This window comes from Onychomys torridus, chromosome 7 (genome assembly GCF_903995425.1).
Source record: "Onychomys torridus chromosome 7, mOncTor1.1, whole genome shotgun sequence".
NCBI classification, from domain to species: Eukaryota; Metazoa; Chordata; class Mammalia; order Rodentia; family Cricetidae; genus Onychomys; species Onychomys torridus.
In genome coordinates, this window is record NC_050449.1 from 10,523,079 (window position 1) to 10,541,895 (window position 18,817).

The 18,817-nt window shown below is 48.9% G+C and overlaps 1 protein-coding gene across 1 annotated transcript; it reads left to right on the plus strand.

The window, feature by feature from the left end:
* Window positions 1-2,975: 2,975 nt before the first annotated feature.
* Gpr83 (G protein-coupled receptor 83) lies at window positions 2,976-14,360 on the plus strand. The gene is made up of 4 exons (XM_036192890.1): window positions 2,976-3,877; window positions 7,836-7,961; window positions 9,869-10,002; window positions 11,781-14,360. Exons 1-4 carry the CDS (start codon window positions 3,491-3,493, stop codon window positions 12,403-12,405), a joined length of 1,272 nt encoding a protein of 423 aa, XP_036048783.1. The 5' UTR covers window positions 2,976-3,490; the 3' UTR covers window positions 12,406-14,360.
* Window positions 14,361-18,817: the final 4,457 nt, after the last annotated feature.

An 18,817-nucleotide genomic window follows, 5' to 3' on the forward strand; every position in this document is an offset into this window, starting at 1 on the left:
AACACCCCCCCACACACACATATATGCATCATTCATACATCCATAACATATACGCCATGGCACCCTGAACACCACCCCACACACACACACATGCATCATTCATACATCCACAACACATATGCCATGGCACCCTGAACACCCCCCCATACATACACATGCATCATTCATACATCCATAGCATATACGCCATGGCACCCTGAACACCCCCCCCCACACACATATATGCATCATTCATACATCCATAACATATATGCCATGGCACCCTGAACACCCCCACCCCCATACACACATACATGTATCATTCATACATCCACAACACATATGCCATGGCACCCTGAACACCACCCACATGCACACACATGCACATACATGCAAGCATCATTCATACATCCATCTCTAGTCATAATTACACAAGCAAACACACCCAAGTGCAGAGTCTAGGGTTTATTTCAAGTGATCTTGAAGAATCATAGTCCATCACTTTGTAAGACAAAAACTTAGAGGATACCACACAAAGGTTCAAAGAGGTGTTTCTAAATTATAACAATAAACATTCAGTAAATGAAAAGAGCAAAAAAATTAAAACAAAGAATTTTCTGAGTATGACATTGTGGCATTTTGAATAAGAATGGCCCCCAATGCACTCATATATTTGACTGCCCGGTCATCAGGGAGTGGCACTATTTGAGAAAAGGATTAAAGAAAAACTTAAGCACTGAAGGAAATGATTAACAACAGAAAGCTCTTGCAGATGTAATTCAAGGAGGGGCCATGTTCCAGCCCCAGCAAGGAGCAGAACTTGGCAGCTTCAGCCATGTGGTTCTGGCTTAAGAATCAAGGATAGAAAAAAGGGACTGTGGAATCTCCCTTTGGGGCTAAGGGAAGCTACCGAGGCCAGGCATGTGTCAGGGCTGTCCCTGCCAAACCTGTAGGACCTCTCAGGTCCATCTGCAGGACTGGGAGATCCCCTCCCCTCACCGCCCTACTCCCAAGTGCAGTGGCTTGAAAGATGAATGCAATGTGAAAATTAGAATATTTTCTGGAACTTGCTGATAAAATAATGGAGAAATATGGGCTAAAACTCCAGAGAGGCTTGAGATCAAAGGAGGATCCTTTAGTGTTTTTAAAATATCTTTACTATTTTTCTTTAAAGATGTATTTGTCCATTTTATGTTTATGAATGATCTATCCGCATGTACTCTTTTTTTTTTTTTTTTTGAGACATGGTTTCTCTGTGTAGTTTTGGTGCCTGGCCTGGATCTCACTCTGTAGACCAGGCTGGCCTCGAACTCACAGAGATCTGCCTGGCTCTGCCTCCTGAGTGTTGAGAATAAAAGGCATGGGTCACCGCCACCTGGCCTGTACAATTTTATGCCAGAAGAGGGCATCAGATCCCACTATAGATGGTTGTGAGCCACCATGTGGTTGCTGGGAATTGAACTCACAATCTCTGGAAGAGCAACCAGTGCTCTTAACTGAGCCCATCTCTCCAGCCTCACCCTCTTTATGGTTTTTATGTTGGACTTACTTCAACCAAACTGAAAATCTGTCAGTCATCCTGATTCCTCCCTCCGATCTGTCACCCTTTCACCCCCTGCCAGCACCTTGAGGGCCAGATGACAGCTGCACCCCTCCGTCACTTGAACAGCCTTCACACGTGTTCTAAGCCACAGCCTTGCACACCCCCCACCCCCACGTGCTGAAGTGCCCTTTCCACAGTGCAGATCAGATCATGTCAAGCTCAACATTCATTGCTATCACTCTCAGGAAATTGTTCACATCCTTAGCACATCCTTTAGTTTGGGTCCCTGCCTTCTCTTCCACACCGTCTCAGTTCCCACCTGGTATCACACTACTGCTGTCCTCCATGTCTGTGAGCACACAGTTCCCTATGGAGAACTCTCTCCTACCCACTTTGCCTCTGCCATGACTTGTCTCCTAAAGGACTGGGCTAAGTGTCACTCAGCATGGAAAGCTTATCAGCAGGAGTTTGGCCTGTGTCTCTGGAGCTACAGAGAGTGCAAGGGTAACGCCCACTGTTCCAGGAGAAGGTCCATAGTGAGAGATGACTGAAGCCTTGATGGAAGGGGCCGGCTTTTCAGGGTCCGAGTGAGACAAAAGGCATGCTTTCTTGGGTCCAAGTGACCCAAGGACACCTGTGTTGGAGACGTTTGTATTCCAGTCCCAACTTGAGGATTGCTGACCTGAGTCAGCTGACACACTAGAACATCTTCAGGGGTTAACTGGCAGAATGAGGAGTTGAGGACTGTCTGTCAAGATTAGGTAGATACACAAATAAAAAGAGGCCTAGAGGCCCTAGAGGGCGGTGAGGGACAAGAGAGCAAATCAAAGTATGTCTGATGTGAAGAGGGAAGAGCTATTTTGCCAGAGGAAGGAGAACGGAAAGAGGGGTGATGGGAAGCCAGGAGGAGGGTGAACAAGAATGAAGTGTGATATATATGCATGAGAGTCTCATAATGAAACCCCCTACTTTGTGTGCTAACTATAATTTTAAACAAAATTTTAAAAGTCTGACCGGAGAAGCGGGTGGGTGGTTGGGAGGCAGCTTCCCGACCTGCTATGGGAGCAAAGCTACTGTTTGCAGAGGAGTGGACACAGAGCCCAGCTCTTTATTTCTTCCGTTTCTTGGATGTGTCAAGAAGTATTTGAAGTTTCCTTTAAAGACATCAGTACCCATGTCACATTCCCAAGGGCTGTTAATGAAACAATAGGCCTTGACTAAGCCCTCCAGTGTGTGTAAGGGCTAGCTAGAGAGGAAATACTCCAGGTCTATTTCAGGATTTGCCACATCCCAGGATCCACTTGGATCAAGAGCCACAGATGGAAACCAAGGTGGTGGATCTTTTGAGTGCACCAATCCAGCCTTGCAGTGTGACCTCACATAGTCCCCAAGGCTGCTTACAGTTCCCTGGCTTGCTGTACAGAAAGCTGGTGAACGGGAGGAAGGGGGCGGCCCGAGTCCAGGCTACAGTGCTGGGGGCCAGTGCCGGCTGCGCTGGGGACTGCGGTGCCGTGCCGGCAAGCGCAAGCGGAGAGAAGGGCAGCTGGAGCCGAGCGCGTCACGGGAGCTAAGAGACGCTGCACAGCCCTATAGGCGGAGGCGCTCTGGCAGCTGCGGGAGCAGAGGTATAAAAGTGCTGCGAGAACCGGTCGAGCGCCACGGAAGGCTAGGGTGACAGAGACGGGTGGCAGTCCACACGATCCCGAGTCCCTCTGCATCCTGGAGTTCCCTCTGCGGTTCTGACTCCCTGCAAATCTCCGTTGCCTCTCCAGTAGGGACCCAGCGTGCTCCAGGTTCCTCAGAGGTCGGGGCTTCCTCTGTGCTCTGCGCCCCTCGCGTCCTGGTTCCTTCTGCCTCGCGGAGCCCTGTAGCCCAGTGCGTCGAGCGCCCCGCGCCCCGCGCCCAGCCTTCACGCACCGAGCCCGGTGAGAAGTCCGACCCTTGCACCCAGAGCCGCAGTGGCTGGGCATGACGGTCCCTCCTGTCCTGCTGTTCTTTCTCCTGACCTCAGTGCGAGGCACTGAGCAGCCGCAGGTCGGCACTGAGCATCCCAGCATGGAGGCATCATCCCTGACCGGGCCCAATGCCTCGCACTTCTGGACCAACTACACTTTCTCCGACTGGCAGAACTTTGTGGGCAGGAGACGCTACGGGGCCGAGTCCCAGAACCCCACGGTGAAAGCCCTGCTCATCGTGGCCTACTCTTTCATCATCATCTTCTCGCTCTTTGGCAATGTCCTAGTCTGTCATGTCATCTTCAAGAACCAGCGCATGCACTCTGCCACCAGCCTCTTCATCGTCAACCTGGCAGTGGCAGACATCATGATTACCTTGCTCAACACGCCATTCACTTTGGTAAGGATAGCCCTCCAGGGCTGCCTCTCTTTTCCTGAAGCATTGGGTCTATTCTCTCTCCTCTCTCTCCTGTCATTCTGTCTTGTCCAGGTCCTACCATCCCCAGGCTCTCCACCCTCCTCCTTCTACCTCCTATCCTCTGTCACCTCAGCCTTGGTCTTGTCTTCATGTCTTAATCTTTGCGTGTCTCTTTCTTCTCTCCTGTCACTCACCAATATTCCTTCCACCCCTGTCGGTCCCTCTTTTTTCTTTTCCCCCTTCCTTTCCAAGCCAGAGTTTCTGCAGTTGGTAGCATTGACTCAGAGTCAAGTGTCTGCACTTGGCTCTGAAGGATTGACCATTCACTGTGTAACCTCCCTGGTCACTGGCATTTAGAATGAGCAAACAGTATAAATCAGGTCCCCGAAATGTTAGCAGAGGCTATTAGGTCACTTCTTGTCCCTCAAGTCAGCCTGTGAAAAGCTTGCCTCCCACGCATTGGGTACTGCTGGCTGGGTCATCAGAAGCAGCAAGTGTTAGTTGTTAATGGAGTCTGAAGCATCTTTCTCGATGCTGGTGGGTTAAGCTGTGTTCCCTTGGTGGCTTGACAGGGGGGCCCTGTGGGAGGCTTGTGCTGGGAGGTGGCCTGGAGCCTGGGGCCTGGGACATTTGCACAGGGTAAGCAAGTGGCTCCCTCTCCAAGTCTCTACTCTTCAGCATTACTGGTGCTGCTTCTGTCCCTTAGTAACTAGGGAGCTCATGGACGGTTTGAAACAGTGAGGGTGTGGCTGAGCAATCCCAGTGACAGACAGCTCATCTCTATGGCAGAGTTACATCCCTTTCAATGTATGGAATGACTTGTTATTAGAGTTATTAGCCAAGCAGAATATCTATCTATCAATCATCCATCCATCCATCCATCCATCCATCCAATCTCATACACAAATAACAGACAATGAAAAGATGAATAAATGGATCCTTGCAAGTCCATTGGCCCATGTGATGTTCTTGCAAATTTTCCATGTTCAAAGCATTCTCCTTCTCTCTCCCACTCTCCCTTATGAGAGCATATTCACATAATATGAAAGGAAACCAAGGCCCAGCAGTCCAGTTCTTGTCCAGGGCCACCTGCAGAGCCAGGAGACCTTGCACTCAAGTCCACTGCTGTGTTCACTAAGCCACCAGTGGGAGTGGGGACTCACGTTCTGATTCCACCGCTCTAAGACACCAACTTTTGTCAGCCTATACTGACCGATTGGTGGCCATGCAGCCTCTAGGCACCGGCCAAGGACATAAGGGCTTCCCAATAATGCCCTGGGCCTTCCTGATCCCCAGAAAGGCTGCATCTTGGCTCTCTATGGCTTCTCCCTGGGCTTCTCATCAGAGAAAGGGCAAACTGGGGTGGGTCTTGGATGATAGCTGCAAGGCTCCAGGCCCTTGTCTCTGCTGTTCAAGGGCAGGTGCAGGGCCAGATATACGTAGACACGAGGGGACAAAGAAGTATTGACAACTGAGAGCTGAATGTCCCAGGGACCTCCTGTGAGAAGAGACTTTCCACCCTTCCTACATAACAAACTAGAGCAGCCTGGCTTTGAACCTGGCCCGTGGAACCTCCCCAGTCCAGGCTTCCTTTAGAGCTTCCAGGGTGTCGCCATGTGCACACAGGTGGTGAGTCCTGGGAAAGGGTATCTTCAAATCCCTCCACCTTCTCAGCACAGCCTTCCCACAGGGTGAGGCATCACCTTTGGCTGCTTGGTGACAGTAACCTCCTCCTGGGCCCTTCTTCCCAGCCATTGTTCTCACTGCAGTCAGCACGAAGATTGGCTCTGCTCATGGAGACAATAACAAACCCTTGCTGATGGATCCCATGACAGAGACACGCAGATGGTGTAGTGGAGCCTGGAGGAGGCAGGCCTTCATTCTGACTCACCAGAGGGTCAAAGGGGACTTTGCAAAGGATGTGACATTTCAACAGTTCTGCAAGAGCAAGATCTCCTGGGTTGAGATGAACGACCAGTACTGACGGTACAGAGGGGGCAGGCAGAACACAGGAGAGGAGCCACTCAAGCTCACCTTGTGTTGAGAGGACACTGAGGGGCTGGGTGAAGGTGGAGAGCCAGAAACAAAAGGCACATCAGAGAGGGCCAAGGGAAGCTGTGGTGGGTCAGAAGGAGAGGCTGGACCAGATGTGTCAGGCCTGGGACCTCCCGAAGCATCCGTGTTTGCCTGGGTGAGTCTCACAGCCAACAGCAGTGTTCCGCCCGATGTGTGGGAGCAAGATCAAGAGCGGGGATCTCTTGGAGCTACGGCAAGGGGTGGTGGCCCATCAGAGATTTAGGTGTGCTCACTTGCTGATTGTGGGTGGGAGGAAGAGGGGCTGCGGATGTCCTGCTCTGCAGCCTCATTGGCTTCTCCCAGCCACAGGACAAAGCCCTGGTTGTTCTGTCTCCCTATGGAGATGTAGCCACACTTGACCCAACTTTCCTGTACACATGCCAGGCAAACACCCCACTCCACGTTTCCAAACAGCCCCTGATCCACAGTTGATGGATTTTATCCTGGTCTCCACAATGTGGGTCCTTGCTCATCTTACACGTTCCCCGTGTAGTCATGATGGCAGTTTAGATGCTAAGGTACTTGCTAATGATGCCATGTTGTACCTACTCTACACCTGTTTTCTATCAGGCATGATTTTCATCACTATATGTGAAAGTGTGAGCCTGCTTCACAGATGCAAGGGGTGAAGACTCAGAGACCCCAGAGTAACAATGATAAGCTATGCTGGGGGAAGCCTAGTGGTCTAGACCTCAGCACAGCACCTGGAATATTTCTTGGCTGAGAGGGCTAAGAAGCCTCCTGAGAGGATGCTCCTCAGATACCAAATAGATGCCTAACTGTGTATCAGTTAAGGTTGGTCTGCTCTCTGATCTGTCTTTCACCTCCTGGTCCACTAAGGTGACAGCAGGAAGTGGCAAATTCTCCACTGTAAATCCAAGCAGCGAGAGAACTCCTGTCCAGCTGAACCGCCTCCTCTGTCTCTGCTGTCAATCTCTCCCTTTGCCCACTCCACCCCCACCTGGTGACCCATTTGCCCTGTGTCTGACCCTCTGTTGGGCATGTTCTATATCCAGTCCCCTCCTGGATCAGACATGCCTTAGTTAGAATTGATGCTCCATCTCTCCTGGGCACAAGACATTCCTCACAGGAGCTGTTCCAGGCCTGAGTGAGCATACAGCTCTGCATGCTGCTGAAGTAGGACCTTGTCCCCCACCACACCACAAGGGTCCCATTTATCTCCATCCTAACCTTCACCTTTCCAGGTGTCTCAAGACTGGCATAGACATGGGGCTGGGGTGTAGCTTGCACACTGTGTGTGGCTCTGAGTTGGATCACACACACACACACACACACACACACACACACACACACACACACACACACCTTCTAAGCACAGTCGACACAGTCTATTGTGACTCTTTAGAGATGTTTCCCCGTTAGGCTGGGTTTCATTCAGCCAATAACTTTATTACACTAGAAAATGTCAGCTTCCACTTTTTAATAATCACCTTCTAACAATTTGCTGGTCAATTTTTCCCATCTTTACAGATTTCATAATAAGTCTTTCAGGTAAGGATTTTGAAACTATTTTCTGCAAATGGGAAAAGTGAGGTTATCAGAGTTTATTGCCAAAGCCGCAGAGCAATGAGTAGTGGTGGAAAGGCCAACCCCCAGAGCCCATGTTCTTCCCATGCTCTTCTGATTCCTGAGGGCCAGGGCCGTCTTGGAGGTTTGGTGCACTCAATGAGCAAGAATGGGTTATGCTGGGGAGAGCCATGTGCTCTGTGATTTGGCACAGTAGCTGGGAGATTCCTTGGCTGGGAGAGGCTTCCTGAAGAGATGCTCTTCAGAGACCACTGAGAGGTAGGACTGGGTATCAGTCAAGGCCTGTTCAAGCCTGACATCTGTATTCTACCCACAGGTCCGCTTTGTGAACAGCACATGGGTGTTTGGGAAGGGCATGTGCCATGTCAGCCGCTTTGCCCAGTACTGCTCTCTGCACGTCTCAGCACTGACACTGACAGCCATCGCTGTGGATCGGCATCAGGTGAGGGGCCTACCCCTGGACCATCCTCCCCTCTCTAGCTGTGCCTGCCTGGCGTGTGTAGGGAATACTCTCATGGCTCATTCAACCTGGCTGTCAGTGTATACACTTGTCTCCTTATGATCAATTCTGGTGAGGACATGAGGGATGTTAAACCCTCTGGTAGTTGCAAAAGGTTATTTCCACTTTGCTGTTGGAGTGAAGACTCACTGCTGGCATTTCCCACCTCTAAATTTAATGATTTTTTTTTTTTTGTGTGGTAGAAAGTCAAACCCAGAAAATCACAGATGAAAAGGAAGAAGCAAATAACTACACCATGGTGTTAGGCACTCAAAGAGGACCCAAGAGCATCCATTGTGAAAGAGGCCAGCTCTGGGCCAGGTACATTGCACTTACCAACTCCAAGCACACTGTTGGTTATCCAGTGATTCTCAACCTTCCTAATGCTGTGACCCTTTAATACAGTTCCTCATTTGTAGTGACCCCCAACCATAAAATTATTTCCATTTCTTCTCCTTCCTTTTCCTCCTCCTTTCCTCCTCCTCCTCCTCTTCCTCCTTCTCTGGGAACAGGGTTTCTCTGTGTAGTCCTGGCTGTTCTGGAACTCACTCTAAACCTGGCTGGCCTTGAACTCACAGAGATCTGCCTGCCTCTGTCTCCCTAGTGCGTTCTGGGACTAAAGGTCTGTGACACCACTACTCCGCTCATTGCCACTTAATTTTGTTACTGAGTGGTGTTTCAGTTCCTGTCGTGACCCACAGGTTGAGAATTGCTGGATTAGACCATGTAAAATCAGGAAACAGGTTCAGAAATGTACACACAGAGCTTTCCCATGACCATGTGACCAACTAAAATGAGGACCAACATCTGTCTGGCTCCAAAACGTGGTCTGACTACTGATCTATCCTGCTCTGTGATAGTTTAAGCAGACCCACAAGGTAAGTATCCTCAGGACAAAGAGAACCAAGGTTTTCTCTGAGATGACCTGAGAAGCATTAATGGCTAACAGAGAAATGGCTTCAAAGACTCACACTTCAAAGCATCATTCAGTGTCCGGAATGATTTTCTAGTAGAAATAAATGGACAGAGCTGCCTAGGACACGGTGTCTCACGTCACCAGTCACATCTAAGTGCATCTGGATGACAACTTGATAAGGATGTTCTTGAAGGAGTTTGCCCATCAGACAAGGAATGGACTGCCCAAATTTGAGATCTCTCTATTTCCAACATGCCATGATCAGGTCTTCATACAGTGCAGGTGCATCAAAGCAAGCTGAGAGAAGTCTGCACACAGCTCTTGTGAACCTTTGCCATAGGACCCAGCCTCACAAATGCGAACGCTTTCAACTTCCATCTTTATTTAAGCATCTTAGAGAGTTGATGGGCTGGCACAGTATCAATTCCAAGATGCATTTTGGCCCCACACCTGTGGTACTGGCTTCCTTTTAAGTGCATGGAAGGCAGTCTATGCTGGGATTTAGTGATGGCTTTAATAGGTGACGTCAAATCAGCTTTCTGCAATGGGTGACAAGAAACTGCTCCCTGTGGTCAGAATCTTAGATACCACGCGGGGGCTGGAACCACTGAAAGATACACTGAGCCCAGGGTCCTTCTCCCAACTTTGTACCCTCCTCCCTACACCCTGCTCTTCTCACTCGCAAGAGGCCCTGGGACTGCCAGGAGCCGCAGAGTCCACGTGAATCCCTCTTCCCATCCCTGGAGCTGAGCTGTGGTGAGAGTGACCTCCCTTCAATGCCCCAGCTTTCTGGTGCAGCCCAGGGGCCACCAAGGAATGGAAAGTGTGCTCAACCTTTGGTCAATAGACCTGCCTTAGGTGACCCGTGAGCCTTGCCTCCTGCTTTCTTATCTGCTTCCCACTCGAGTAGGGGCACTTTTCACTTGCTTTCTAGGTCATCATGCATCCCTTGAAGCCTCGGATCTCCATCACCAAGGGTGTCGTCTATATAGCTGTTATCTGGGTCATGGCCTCCTTCTTCTCACTGCCGCATGCCATCTGCCAGAAACTGTTTACCTTCAAGTACAGGTGAGACATGTTCCTGGGAGCAGCAAGGGGCACAGGGGAGATTGTACCACGCTAGTCTTCTCCAGAATGGACCTGGACCGCAATCAAAGGGACCTGACTGGAGCCCCCCTGATATAACTCTTCCTGTTAGGTGTACCTGACTCACTGAGTTGTTCTTAGCAGCTCCCAGCCCACGCCTAGTCTCTGTATTGTATTTCCCCTGTGCTCTTCTTTAGCTCTGCCTTACTCTCTAGGCTGTTGGCAAGAACAAGGAAGTTGTTATCAGTTCTGCCACCAGGAGGCGTGTGCTTGTACAGGCCAAAATAGGTCTCCACTCTGCCTTGCTTTAAATGAGCAAGATTCCAAGTCTTGCAGAACTTAGAATCAAAATAAGCATGAGTATATGCTACTGAGGCAGGATTCTGAAACAGGTGTCTCTGCCAGTACCCAGTTTGGTCCTTAACATATACTCTCACCAAACAAGAAACTCCTTCTTTCAAACACTCAGTTTAAAAACCTACAGTCTACTTCATTATAGCCTGTCTCCATGTAGACTGAATGGAAGGACGAGCTTGCTTATTCTGAACTTTTGAGATCTGAGTTGAACACCTAACTCACTGTCCACATGATCACAGACCTGCAGTTCATGTATCCACATCACCACAGACCTGCAGTTCATGTGTACACATCACCACAGACCTGCAGTTCATTGTCCACATCATCACAGACCTGCAGTTCATTGTCCACATCATCACAGACCTGCAGTTCATGTGTCCACATCACCACAGACCTGCAGTTCATGTGTCCACATCACCACAGACCTGCAGTTCATTGTCCACATCACCACAGAACTGCAGTTCATGTGTCCACATCACCATAGACCTGCAGTTCATGTGTCCACATCACCACAGACCTGCAGTTCATGTGTCCACATCACCACAGACCTGCAGTTCATGTGTCCACATCATCACAGACCTGCAGTTCATGTGTCCACATCATCACAGACCTGCAGTTCATTGTCCACATCATCACAGACCTGCAGTTCATGTGTACACATCACCACAGACCTGCAGTTCATTGTCCACATCATCACAGACCTGCAGTTCATATGCATAGTCTGTGAACAAAGGAGGTGCTTTGAGTGGTTTCAGCTAGTTCCCTGTGAATCAGATCCTTTCCTTCTTCTATTTCTTTCTAGAATGTGTAAAAAGTTAATAAGCCACAGACACGGCCAGAGACATGTTCACTTTACCACAAATTTCCCCTGCCTTTCATCTGTTTTAATGATTTGTCTGTTTCTCTTTGGGGTGAGAGCTGAGTACAAAGAAAACTCTAAGATTTCCCCCAAGAAAGTGCTGGTTTTCTGAGCAGGAACACTGCTGTTTCATTCCTTCATTGATTCATTGATTCATTCATTATTTGTTGATTCATTCCCTGAATATCTGTGGGGCCACTGGGTGCAAAGGATGGTGTCAAATTCAGAGGACACAGGGTCTGGAGTCTCCCCACCCTCTATAAAACGCCCTACCTTTGGGGAGACTGAAGCATGATGGGATGATAAAGCCAAAGTTTAAAAGACTATAACAGGGTTGGGGATTTAGCTCAGTGGTAGAGCCCTTGCCTAGCAATTGCAAGGCCCTGGTTTCGATCCTTAACTTTAAAAAAAAAAGAAAAAAAAAAGACCATAACAGATGTGCCCAAGCCTGGGGCAGGGAGGCCCTAGGTAGGAAGTGGCAATACTGACTTCCTCACTCATAGTATGCCCTGTCCCCATCTTTTTCTCCTGCCTCTTGGTCCAGTGAGGACATTGTGCGCTCCCTCTGCCTACCAGACTTCCCAGAGCCGGCTGACCTCTTCTGGAAGTACCTGGACCTGGCCACCTTCATCCTGCTCTACCTCCTTCCACTATTCATCATCTCTGTGGCCTATGCGCGTGTGGCCAAGAAGCTGTGGCTGTGCAACACCATCGGTGACGTGACCACGCAGCAGTACCTCGCCCTGCGACGCAAGAAGAAGACCACTGTGAAGATGCTGGTGCTTGTAGTGGTCCTCTTTGCCCTCTGCTGGTTCCCCCTCAACTGCTACGTCCTCCTCCTGTCCAGCAAGGCCATCCACACCAACAATGCCCTCTACTTTGCCTTCCACTGGTTTGCCATGAGCAGTACTTGCTACAACCCCTTCATCTACTGCTGGCTCAATGAGAACTTCAGAGTTGAGCTAAAGGCATTATTGAGCATGTGCCAAAGGCCACCCAAGCCTCAGGAGGACAGGTTGCCCTCCCCAGTTCCTTCCTTCAGGGTGGCATGGACAGAGAAGAGCCACAGTCGGAGGGCTCCGCTAGCAAATCACCACCTGCCCTCTTCCCAGATCAAGTCTGGGAAGACAGATCTTTCCTCTGCGGAACCCATTGTGGCAATGAGTTAGGAGAAGCAGAAAGAGGTGGGGAAGGACTAGCTCACAACTGACTTAATGCTCACTGTGTTGGAAGGTCCCACAGAAGCAGGGAGATGCTTGAGTTCCTAGGAACCTGTCCAGCCTCCTTCCCCATCTGATGTGTAAACCACCTTGAAGATGCCACGAGGTGTCATAATGATTGTTGAGCAAGATCTCTGAAAGCTGCCTCAGCTCCAAAAGAGGCTCAGTCCACCACTTCGCTGCCCAGCACCTGCCACCTTGTCCTTTCTACTACTGAGCACCCACAGGGGGACCTGAGTTATGCTATTGGTGGACCTGACCCATGTGCCCAGAAAACAGCTTCACAAGTCAGGAAGAAGGGATGTAAAGGCTTTCTAAAGTTATCAGACCAAGTGTAATCACAGATCTTCAACAGCAGTGGCTCTATCTATGACCAGATAGGACCCATTTTGGTTTCTTAAAATGAAGAGAAATTAAAGTTCAGTCAAGTACAGGAATGAATTAAGATCACCCTGTTAGCCCATCAATCTGTAAAAATGACTGTCAATGTGCTGTGAATTTGTCCGTACCTTTGCCCTCTGTGTGCCTGTGTGTTTGTAGTTTTAAAATCCTAAACCACATGTGTTCATTTAGATTGTGGTAATTAACAAAAAACGGGGCACATCACAGTGCTATTGAACTCCTCCATGATGAACGGGGTCCCTCAGCACAACTGAAGAGAAGAGAGGATGGCAAGGTGAAGACTGACTCCTTATATTAGTAATGGCGGATGGGGCCCAGCCCTGTCCTCGGTGGCAGCCATCAGGATGAGCAGCACAGGGGAGCTGAGAGGTAGGACCCCTTCCCTCCAGCCCTCAGAAATGAGGTGGGGTGAAGCACACTTTTGTTTCCACAGGGATTGAGGGAACTTGCTTTCCAATGAGCTGGAAGTAATTGTGCTCAGACACCTCATCTGCCCAAGCTGTCTAGACAGGACATTTCTCTTTGTTGTCTGAAAGATGAATTTTTTTCACACCAATTCCAGAAAGAAGATTCCCCCGGCAGCATCACCTGAAAAATTCATGTGTCATTTTCCAAAACCTCCAGGCTTCTTGAAGCAACTTTATTCTGTGAGGGCCCATTTTTCAGAGAAATTGCATTCAAGGTAGCCAGTGTTCTCATCATCCTGCATGTGGTCTCAGTGGCTTCAGTATCACCCCAAGAGTGCTGTCAGGCAGGGCTGAAGAGATTCTGGGCCCTCAGGTCCAGAGCGGCCTCTGTGGCTGCCAGGCTTGGTTCAGATTCCCGTCTTGTTGCAGAGAAATCTCAGAGACAAACTGTCTTGGTGGAGCTGAGTGGGAAACTGAGGTCTGAGGGAGGAGAGGCTCATCCAAGACTCATTTAGAACTCCCAGTTGCTAACTGAAGCATATCTCGGTTACCTCTGCTTCCCTGTGATGAACGATGGGAGTTTCGTAAACTAGTTTATCCACAAGAGTGCTAGAAAATTACACACACACACACACACACACACACACACACACACACACACACACACACCAGCAGATCTTTTTTTTTAGTGACTTGGAGAGGGCAGAAGGAGATTTATAAATATAAAGTAGGTTTGGGGCCACAGCTTCTGCATCTGTCTTGGTCTCTGTGGTCTCAGCTGGTAGCTGTGAGTTACATTTTCCATGTGGCCATGAAGAGTTTACTAGTCTGAAGACAGGCAGCAGGTTCTTACAGTCTGTGGGAAAAGCTCCAGTCACTCCCCACCTGAGGGCAGCTAGAGATAGTGCCATACCACCCAGAGTTAGGCCTCAAGTCTGGTACCCATCTGTTCCCTGCCCTGGTTCCCATATGCTTCTGAGCAAATGTGACTGGTAATTGTGAATGTGGTCTTTGTAAAGCCTGAGTTTGTCTAATATAGTGTAAAGTGTGCTTTATTGTAAATCACTCTCTGCTCAGTAAAAGCTCTGCTCTGTGTACAGGCTGTATTTCTTGGACTGGTGATCGTGTCCAGTCAGTAACCTTAAAAACAGGGGTTGGCATGGGTTACCTGAAGAGTACATGGAGATTCTCAATGCAAAGCCCAGAACTTTAGCTTAGGAAGTCTGAGCACAGAGAAGGGGAAGAGAGGGTAGGGAGACCTCTTACTCTTTGTCAGGAGCTGCCATGTCTGCTTTGGTGGTGAGACATCTGTGCTGTTTGCTTGAACTCTGAGCTACATCTGTCTCTGCTGATGGGGAAGACTCAAAGCTGCTACTGGAGGCTTCTGGACAGCAGTACACAGCAGACAGCCTCCCCTGGGTGTGCCGTGATCAATGCCATCCTAGGCCTGGAGTTCCTCTGCAGAGAAACACCCTGATGCCATCTCCTGCAACCAATAAAGTCAGTTTTAAAGACAGATGTAAATGAAGGTGATCAAATGACCTAGATGAACATGTAGAACATTTAAAAGAAAAGATGATAGAGATGCAAACTCAGATTTGTGGCTGCTTCCTCCTGTAGTGGATGCCAGAGCCTTCAAGCTTATTGTCACACCCTCCCTGCATTCTGTGGGCTATGCACCAGTATTTCTGTGTCTCAGAGGAAGAAACTGAGGCTCAGCAAACCTAGATAACTTTCTGAAGATCACACTCTAAACTGAAAAATATTGCCATCTAGGAAGTCAAGTTCTGTGAAAGTGTAGAAAAGAATACTGTGTTTTTATTTTGATCCACATTCTCCAAAGTGTCTTGATGACAAGGTTTTATTTTGAGGGCAAAATAGTTTAGCAACCCTAAAAACTAGGGCTTGATTTACATATTTTGGGAAACACTTGAATGAGTCCTAAAGCCTCCACTGATCATGGATCAGCAGATCAGGGGTCAGGCAGCATGGCATGGCTGCTTCCAGAGCACAGGCCTGTCAAGAATCATCCTCATGTTGCTGGTGCCTGTGAGACCCTGACAGGTTGCTAAGGACAGTAATCACCCTGAGCCTCTGGGTGTATCTATGAGGGTCTTTCAGAGAGGATTTCCTGTGGAAGGAAGACCTACTCTAAGGTGGGCAGCATACTCTCTTGGGTGGGAGTGGAATTAGACTGATTGAAGAGAGGGAAGGAGAAAGCTGGTAGGGTGCCAGCATCCCCTTCTCTTCCTCCCAGTCTGCTGTGATGTGAGCAAGCAGCTCCCCCCACCTTGAGCAGTGTGCCACCATGCCTCTGTACCATGATGGGCTACATCCTAAAACCACGAGCCGAAACAAACCCATCCTCAAGTTACTTGTCTCTCTGGCAACATCAAGAAGCAAAATAACTAAGACAGAGCCCACGCTGCTAGGCTCCGGTGCCAGAGAGACCAACTGTTAGCATCTTTAGCATCTCCATGCACCCTCTAGGGCCAATTCTCTCCCATTTCAAGTAGTAGTTAGGGAAGAGAGAAAAACCAGTGCGAAGCAGTGGTGTTTCACCTCCGCAAAGCTTGGGCTAATTCTCTTCCTGAGCTGTCAGAACAGTCTCACAGACTGCTGTTTGCAGCTTTGAAGGGGCAAAGTGGCTGATTTCAACAACCTCTCTTTTATGTCTGTTTCCAACCCAGCAGGGACCATTGTCAGATTGGTGAAGAGTTTAAGGTGCTCAGCTTGCATACAAGGAGAGAACAAGGTACCACAGACAGGAAACTCATGACATTGAGTATCACAGTTGGGATGAAGAGTTGGTCTCAGGATAGGATGTGGACCATAGTGCTAGATACAAGTTATTCTCCAGGTTTCTGCTCTAGCTTAGGGCAGTAGGGGATCTATTAAGTATTAAAAGCAATTAATCAAATCACTAACCAGATAGGAAGGAGCAGAGTCATGCCTGGACTCTGCTTAGAGTGTGCCATAGACCAAGGGCTGCAATTAACCTCATCATGACTCTGTGGCCTCCACACCATCAAACCCACCAACAAAAGGCCCAAACAGCAGACCAACCGAAACAGAGAGCTGGAGGCCCAGGCTACACCCACATCTGGATCATTAGAATACACAAATCAATCATGCCCTTTCTCCTGAGGCCCAGGGGTCATATCAGAAGAGGAGCCCGAAAGTCAGTAAGAGCCAAGATGGTAGGGGATCACATTGAAACAGTGTTTTCCCAGGCACAGTGGGGCGGCTGCACATACGAATCCATTACCGTGTTCTACCAGTGTGCAAAAGCGCTGTGAGGGGATCTGGCCGGACAGAATCCCAGAACGGAGTGCAGAGGGAGTCACAGAGTCCCACCCCTAGTTACGGGGTTATTGGCAACTGATAGCTGCCAAGGGAGAGTGAGGGCTGGTTTTCTTTAAGAGTGTGACCATGGTTGGTCGACCATGTTCCAGCGATGGTCCCACACCCAGGAGTATATAGGAAGCACACATTGGATTTCATGATTAAAAAAGAAGTTAGAGGGAGGTGTAGGGAGGTATGAAATTCCCAAAGAATTGGTAAAACTATTTTTAATGTGCAAGTAGAGCTCACTGTCATGACAACAGGGATGGAGCAATCATTTCTTTCTTCTCAAAACAACCAGCTTGCCTGGAGTTGAAGCTGCCTCTTCACTTAACTTCTACGTCATTGTCACTAATTCCCCTGATCTTTCACAATAGTGAAAATCTGTTGTGTGACAGGAGCCTTCATGAGAGTCAGGCTGAGTACCCTGCCGGCTGTGCTAGGACATCAGAGCTCCCACAGCCTCCTCCAGTCCCTGGGGGACAGGCTTGTTCTCCACACCCATGTCTGTTCTCAAGGGCCCCCTCGCTACCTGCTCCAGGGTAAGGCAGCTGCTTCTGTGCACTCTGTCTCCGCCTGTTCCCTTATTTTGGGAGACTACATCTTCCCCCATGAAAAGGTGCTTAGGAGCTCAGATTTTTCGAGACCTTATTTGTCTGAAAATGAGCTTAAATTCGTACTTAACCAGAAGTGTGCCTGAATTTAGGTAATGGGTTAAAATCATTTTTCTCTTGCAATTTTGAAGGTATTTCAATTAGTTTTAAATTACTGCTATAACAAATTACCACAGTCTTAGTGGCTTTAACAACAAAATTGCTCATCAAGGCTGCAAAGTCTGACACACACTGTGTGCTTCTTTCTGCTGGTCCCTGCGGAGGACTCATGGTCTTTTGAGCTTCCAGAGGCCACATGCAGGCCTTGTTTCTCGGCTTCCTTCCTCCAGCTTTGAAGTCAGCAGCATTGAATCTGAGCTGCTTCTGTGACCACATTTCCCTTGGACTCTCTCAGATCTTCCATCACCATTTTTCAGGGTTGTGTGACTGTATTCTGCCCACCTGGGTAATCCAGGATACTCAAAATCTTAAATCCATTTAAAAACATGACCCACCTCATCCTGAAGATACACTCAGGGCTTGGACATTGAAAGGTGGGCATTTGCGGGGAAGGCAATAGTTCTGCCCACCAGCATGGGCTCCATTATCCCCTGCTGCACAACCTGATGTTTTCCTTCCTCTCCGTGCTGCTCAGGAATGGATGCTGGCACAGGTGCCGTGGTTCTTTGAAGACGTGTTGTGGTGTTGGCTCACTGTTTTCTAGAGAGGAGGGACTTCAGGGACTTCTCCCGAGCATGAACTGCTCTCACACTTGGAATCTGTCAGTTGCTTAAGTATTTCAGCTCTGCTTGGCAGCTCAGAAGTCGATCACAGAACAGTGAGTGCTCAGGAGCCCAGCTCTCCTGATCCCATGACCTCAGAAGCCCAGTCAGTTGGAAGGAATATTGCATACTCTATGCCATGGGACCAGCGCTTCCTCATCCAGCCATGCCATCTTGATCCTCAGTGCCTCCAAATCCATAAAGAAAGGCAACTCCAGATGCATTTTCTTGAAAGTCTATATCCTGCTTCCATGTGGGGGACAAATCTGTTGTTTATCAGTGGTTTTGTTGTGGTGTTTTTTTTTTTTTTTTTTTTTTTTTTTATAGCTTGGGTACACTGACTTGTGGTGGAGGTTTGGTTCTCTGAGCAGCAATGAATGTCTCCAGGTGACTGGATCATGAGGGCTCAGACCTTATGATGGGTTAAGCCTTCAGTGGACTACTTTGGTGTAGCTGAGTGGACTACAGGGAGCCAGCAGACACTGCAGAAGTGGAGCCATTTGGACAAAGAATGTCACTAAGGGCACAGTCTTAAAGGTGCGGGCTGTCTCCAGGCCTTTACATGTGCTCTTAGCTTTAGATGGCATGAGGTGAGCAGATCTCTCTACCACAGGCTCCTGGTTCTGCCCCACTACAGGCCCCAAAGCAATAAAACCAAACAGCCATTGAGGGGGGAACCACTGCAAACATAAGTAAAAATGTTTTCTCCTTAAGTTATTTTTCATGGGTATTTTATCACAGCAAGGGAAAGCTGTAACACAATGCTTCTGAAAGTTGAAATCTGAATGCAATTTGCCATAGGGTCTCAGAGAGGTCACAGGACTTCTGGGAT

Coding starts and splice junctions, on each gene's coding strand:
- Gpr83 (XM_036192890.1), top strand. CDS start 3,491: ATGACGGTCCCTCCTGTCCTGCTGTTCTTTCTCCTGACCTCAGTGCGA. Junction 3,878..7,835: donor TCAACACGCCATTCACTTTG/GTAAGGATAGCC, acceptor TTCTACCCACAG/GTCCGCTTTGTGAACAGCAC. Junction 10,003..11,780: donor CTGTTTACCTTCAAGTACAG/GTGAGACATGTT, acceptor CTCTTGGTCCAG/TGAGGACATTGTGCGCTCCC.